The sequence below is a fragment of the Mytilus galloprovincialis genome, chromosome 3 (assembly GCF_965363235.1).
Source record: "Mytilus galloprovincialis chromosome 3, xbMytGall1.hap1.1, whole genome shotgun sequence".
Lineage (NCBI taxonomy): Eukaryota > Metazoa > Mollusca > Bivalvia > Mytilida > Mytilidae > Mytilus > Mytilus galloprovincialis.
This window is the reverse complement of record NC_134840.1, coordinates 21,085,844-21,092,531: the sequence shown is the minus strand read 5'-3', so window position 1 is coordinate 21,092,531 and position 6,688 is coordinate 21,085,844. Positions and strand designations below refer to the sequence as shown.

Below are 6,688 nucleotides of genomic sequence, written 5' to 3'. Positions count from 1 at the left end.
TACTCTCCTGAAATGATAGTTCTACACCAGCCAGCAGTGTTGACTCGTTTGAATTGTTTTACTTTTTGTCATATTAGACACCTTTTGTAGCTTGCTTTGCGATCTATATATAGGATAACAGGTTGTTTCGTTTTTAATACTGACTATATCTAGACGAGCCCGTTAGGGCGAGTTAAGATATTCCACATGATATAGTCAGTATCAAAAACGAAACTACCTATTATTCTGTTTATCGGTAATTATGACGTCACACAATGTATTGCCTAATATTTTCAGTGATACAGCCAGTACGTTGATACTCGAAAACATTAGGCAGTAATTAAGATCAAAGGAAAAATATACGAATTACCGATAAATGTTTTTCCTTATTATTGAAGACCCTAAAATGACCATATAATTGCTAACGTTTACGTCCTTTCGTCTCTGGTGGTTGGTTGTCTCATTGAAATTCATACCATATCTTCCCTTTTTTATATCGTTAAAAAAAATAAGGTTCCAACTCCTTTCGGCAATGTTAACCTTTGCTTTTTTGTCTGTTTATTCTATGGTCCTTTTGGTCATAAACAAAACATATCTAAGAAAATATTCATATTTCAAATGGATGAGTTCGAACGTTCAAGATGACAATAAACCACAAAAAGCTCTTTAGATGCACCAAATTTATGAAGTGCTTGATTCATTTTTATCCTACAGAAAACATTGCGTTGAAAAGTTTCTTGATTTAAAAAGATGCAGATTAGGATAAATATTCTTTTTTTTATATAAAATATGTCTCTTAGTGGTCACAAATATAAAGTTCTGTTCGCAGATGTTTTAAACACAAACACTAAACTACCAACCGTTAGTGTTTGGATTTCAATCATTGTGTTTAAACAGATTATACATATATAGATGTTTAATCTGTTAATAATCTGGTAATGTCATGTTATGGCAGCTTCTAATCATTCTATGTTATAAAGGTCACATTTGTATGATTGTATAAACAGTTGTCACTTGGGGAACCAGTTGAAGTGAACTGTATTGCGATCACTGCATATGTTATAATTGTCCCAAATACCTGAAAGATGAAAATAATTCATTGAATATATACAAAGCTTTACGTTAAGTCTATTATTGTCTCATTTTTCACGCTGTCTGGTGTCTTCGATCCTTGTCCTTTTTAATTCCTTGTGAGAAATCTTTGTCTTTGAATTTTTCTATTTTTTTAATTATAACCCGATATTTATAGTTGAATTAAAGGAATTCAAGATAAGGTAGACGATAGAAAGTATAAGAAGTTGCCAAAAGGTTGTTTGAAAATTGTTACAAGGTAGGTTATCAAGCGACATAAGTTTATTGTCTTTCATATTTGCTTATGCACTTTGTCTATATGCTATTTTGATTTTTTTTGTAAGAATAGTTATTTGTGTTTACATTGATAAAGATTATGCACTTTGTCTATAAAGTGTCTATATGCTATTTTGATTTTTTTTTTTTTTTTTGTAAGAAGAGTTATTTGTTATTACATTGATAAAGTCTATATTACAATGTTGACTGCTGTACCCCAATTTTTTACATTTTACCTATCATGTCTCTTTGTTTTTCCCTAACTGTTTAGATAACAAATCTAATGGAATAATATGCGACTTTCATACAAATGAGAGGTTTAGCTAGCTTGCAATAGATCATTTTCTACATATGCGAAATGCGAATATGACAGTGAATTTCCATTCGTTTGATGTGTTTTGAGCTTAGGATTTTGCCAATTTATACAATTACTTTCTGATTTGAACAACCTTTGTTATTATACCCTTTTACTACACATTGTTGTCAATATAATGAATTTATATGCGACTATCGTACAAGTGAGAAGTTAGACTAGCTACAAAACCAGATTTAATTCACAATTTTTTACATACGAAAATTCTAATATGACAGTTGTTTTCCATTCTGCCGATGTGTTTGAACCTTTGATTGTGCAATTTGATAAGAGACTTTCCGTTTTGAATTTTCCTTAGGAGAAAAGAAAAACAAAAAGGTGTTAGACATAAGGTTGTTTAATTTTGAGTTTTGAGAAATGTCTAACAGACACTGATCCTTGCTCACATTATTAAATTATTGCACAAATATGAAAATACTGTTATGCATATTCCAAAGCAAATATTTGGGGTACAACTATTGTTACATTTAGATTTCTGAGCCGGACATAAACATTGATAGCATAACAATGTCAATGAATAGATATTCTAACTATAGTCGACACTTAAAGTACTAGCAATTACACTGAGATTATTGTTTTCCTACTTACCATTAAAACTGTAGAGTAGTCTATTACAAATAATCCGTAAACACTGACGCCAATTGGAGGACCAGTCAACCTGTTTGTGAAAATTACAATCTGAAAGACAAAAGAAAATATTTGATTTAAGATATATGATACAATAAAAAGAAAATGGAAAATTTATCTTACGAAACTCCAGTATCTTATATTACCAGTAGAAAAGAACCTCAAAATGAAAATAAAAGAAACAACATATAAGGCTGATGCCAATCTCCTGGTAAAGATACTCCGTATCTTATATCCTGAAAGAATACTTTGAGCACACAAATCATACACAAATGTATATAAAGCGTAGCAGTATAAAACATTACAATGATATTACTCTTAAGCTGATGCATATAACTGAACAATAAGCTATACTATAAAACGTCAGAGGCAACAATTTACAAATATGTTTTTTTCCCCTTTTCTTTATATTGCGTGAAAGATCTATAGTGTGATACTATTATTTTGTACATGATATATATGACAATAATAAACATGTGACGTACCAATATGCAAGAAAGATAACAGTAATTAGAAATTACCCAAATAGGTTACCATTTAGGGTAAATTTATTTATTTTTTTAACTATTTTATTTTGTAAAGAAGAAAACATACAGATTTATTTCTGACGCTATTTTTGTCACCGATTGATTCTACTTGGCATTTACATGGACAGTATTTTAAAAGTTCCATTTATCTCTTTTGTTAAAATCACGTCTGGCGCCTCTTACTTAATGAAGGTATTACACTGACAAGTACTTGAATGGGTCACTATTTTGGTATATCAAATATATCAATGGGTGCTATTTCGTCATGGTAACATATCAATTAGTAGTAGTTACTGATCTGTCAAAACATATTAGACACAACGGGAAATTCTTTCATTTGACAAGAAATTTATAAAAAGGTGTCTTGATATAACATAGAAATCACAACAGTGAACTACAACATTGCAGTTAAAAATATCGTTAAGCAAATTATATTAAATGACAACAAATGCAACGTTCAATCGAAAACAAGACGCTATCAAAATGACAGAAAACCGGACTTTCATTACTTTAATCCGTGTCATTGTTAAGGAAATTTGAAAGACCATAACACTTGAACGGTAAAAGAAAATCGTCATAATAGCGTTAACATATTAGAATTGTAATATCATTAGAAGTACTACCTGTTCTTCACTTGTTGCAATAATGGAATTTTCCAATCATTCAAGAACCACAACTCACGAAGAACTAATGTGAACATTGTCAATATCGAGCTTCACCTTCTTTTTATTTACGTACAAAATTTTGCAATGGTTTAAGATTGGTGAACGGTTTATGTGTTATTTTATGGATACACATGGAACCTACCGCCCATACACGAAATCAATAACCTAATAAGCCAAAATCCGGTTAAAATCGATATGTTTTGCCTTTTTCAGATTTCAGATTTTTTTGGGATTGCAAAAAAAAAAACCTTTTCATCAATGTTTAAAATGACTTACTTGATGAACTGTCTTGTCTGGTAGTACCGACATATCGAAGTTATGAAGTTCTTCAAGTGGTTGGTGAGCCTAGAATATAATATGTTTCAAAGAAAAATAAATATTATACAGTATTAATTTCATTTCATTCAAATATGTAAATAGACGCTAATAATGTTTAACTGCAGAAATATAAATAGAAGCTAAGAAATGTTTAATTACATATATATAAATTATAAAAATGCAGATTAATGATATACATTCATAGCTCGTTTTTCTGATGATCGCAATTCATGATAAATAGACACGGATGAGCACGAATAATTTGACTAATCAATATTACAATCTGCGTTTTAATTGCTAAAGTTATTTTATAATGATAAGAAAAACTTAGAACTATGCTTTGGAATTGGCTTGTGGAAAATAATTTCGAGTAGTACTTACCATGCTGTTAATAGAAGCTCCTTTAAATGTTATTGCAAACATTGCAACAAGGTTAATAACAATAGTACCAATCATCTTAAAACCATCTTCCCATAATAAGGTACCGGATGAAATTCCATATATCATGAAACATATAACTGGTGTACCCATAGCATAAAACCCTCCAGCAATGTGACGTAATACGGGGTTTACTGAAGACAAAATGTTAACAATAACTTGATGCTGTTGACGAATATCTTCCATCTCTGTTGAAATGGTCGTTGGCCGTTTACGTAACTGAACCAAACGAATTGAAATATGCTCGAATTCTTTTTTAATACATTGTAGAACAAAAAAGTAAAACAAAAAGACAGAGCTACAAATAACCATAGGTTCGATCATCAAAATTCCATACATAACACTAGCAAAATAGAGTGTTGAACCTGTTGAGTTTTGAAGAGGCCATAAAAACATTCCATATAGTGAACTTCGGTTTATCCAATTAAAGGAAAATGATGCAGAAATAAGACCGTTTGTTATTAACACTTCAACAAAAAACACAATCGTTATGACATCTATGATATGTTTGTATTTTTTTCTTTTGAAGTGAATTCCATACTCACACTGGTACTCGTCAAATGTAACAAGGAAAGTCATTAGTTGTTTAGAACTATACAGAAACATAATAGCCATATACTCAATGAGAAAAAAGAACCAAACAAATGAGAAAATTCCAATATGGTATTTCAGTTCACCTGTAGCCGACAAAAATGCTCCAATAAAACGAAACGCATTGAATATCGGAATCAGCTGCATTATACAGCAGAATATTACATGCAACATGTACTTGACTTTGTTCCCACAATATCTATCAGTTGACAGCACAGCACCGCTTATCTTCATTACGGTTAAAACTGAGGTAAACATAGTTGATACTTTATTTTTGGATCTACGAACATCCTCATCATCTGTTTTCTGTCGATTCTGGTCATAAACCTGTGACTTTTTGAAAAGAGCCATGTAATCTTATTGCATAGCTACAAAATTGACATAAAATATTGAGATTAAAAATAATCAACGTCATATGGTGATTCCATTCATGAAATTAATTGTCGTTTACGAACAAACTTCCTGTAAAATAGCGCACATCACATAAATCAATAAGTTGAATTTATTGGCTATCTATGCTAATCATATGACACGTACTAGTATTCAAAAATATATGTTGAAATTGGGTTAATTTTTTGCATGAAGTAAAAAAGTAAAATCACAAAAATACTGAACTCCGAGGAAAATTCAAAAAGGAAAGTCTCTAATCAAATGGCAAAATCAAAAGCTCGAAAACATCAAATTGCCTTAAATAATAGCTTACGGTGGCTCGGGCCTATTCGAACTTTCTATCAGAATTGCTGTATTTGTTATTTTAATCTTTACACAGGGTGAATCAAATTGGTCCAAAATAATAGAGGGTCCCGGACCATTTAAGATCAAAATATTACTTTTAAAGAGGTATGTAAAAGGGACCGTTTTACAATGAAATTATAGGGAAAAAAGAGAGGTTGACATAGTTTTATCAAAATATCAAAGAAAACGTTCTGCATCACTTGCTCCAAAATTGTTATATAAAAAGCTGAAATATAGCTTCAAAGAATGAGCAAATAAAAAACATAGGTAACCGATAAGAAAAACTAAATATTTTGGAACCCAAAATTTGGGTGGGAAAATTGTGAAATTGGATGAGATGTCATTTTGAGTCTTTCACAGTTTCACATAATAACGATAATAGTTTTTTAGTGACAAAAGTACAATAATTTAACATTTTTAATCAATCAAAATAATCAAAAAAATAATAGTGAATATACGACACAAACTTTACGTTTGCATGGTAATTCATGCGTGAAATTATGCGCATTCGAATAGTCCCGATCCACCTTAAGATCTTTTTCATTTCATTTAATTATTTAACACATATTTTACAAATTAATATCAATATGAATAAAAGCCACCGAAACAATAAAGACAAATTATTTGGAAATTGTCTTACCTGATAAGCAATGTTCTTGAAGGCGAAAACTGAGTCAGGATCCAATTAATATATCGATAAGGCTTTTAATTTATGGTTACGTTAAATGTCAATAATAAAGATCAGAACAGAGGTAAACATAGCTTTGTCGGATCAATAATAACACTACAAAGATGCTGCAGAACGATTATGTATTTTTGATTGGCAGACAACAATCAAATTTATTTCTTATTTTCCCAAAAAAATGCAACAACGATCAATGTTCATAATTTCCATGACACTGTTTCTAAACTTTATAGGTATACAAAGGAAAGCTTGATATAACGCGTAATTTCGCTGTTATAAAACAGTTGTTTTATGTCATTCTATAGAATTGTAACAATAAGCGTCGACCGTGGACACATTTTCAGCATGAAGTGTTTTCGTCTTTTCTACGAACTGTGTTTACGACAATAAAGGTTTAATTCTC

General features: G+C 30.6%; 1 protein-coding gene across 1 annotated transcript; it reads right to left on the bottom strand.

Annotated features, from left to right (window-relative positions):
• Window positions 1–640: 640 nt before the first annotated feature.
• Window positions 641–5,229, bottom strand: LOC143067391 (uncharacterized). The gene is made up of 4 exons (XM_076240622.1): window positions 4,218–5,229; window positions 3,795–3,863; window positions 2,288–2,377; window positions 641–1,057 (listed from the first exon to the last, which is right to left on the bottom strand). Exons 1-4 carry the CDS (start codon window positions 5,214–5,216, stop codon window positions 947–949), a joined length of 1,269 nt encoding a protein of 422 aa, XP_076096737.1. The 5' UTR covers window positions 5,217–5,229; the 3' UTR covers window positions 641–946.
• Window positions 5,230–6,688: the final 1,459 nt, after the last annotated feature.

Excerpts from the sequence above, each read along its gene's own strand:
- LOC143067391 (XM_076240622.1), bottom strand. The coding sequence starts at position 5,216 with ATGGCTCTTTTCAAAAAGTCACAGGTTTATGACCAGAATCGACAGAAA. Across the intron at positions 3,864-4,217 it reads GAGCTTCTATTAACAGCATG|GCTCACCAACCACTTGAAGA; the intron begins GTAAGTACTACT and ends ATTATATTCTAG. Across the intron at positions 1,058-2,287 it reads ACTACTCTACAGTTTTAATG|GTATTTGGGACAATTATAAC; the intron begins GTAAGTAGGAAA and ends TTCATCTTTCAG.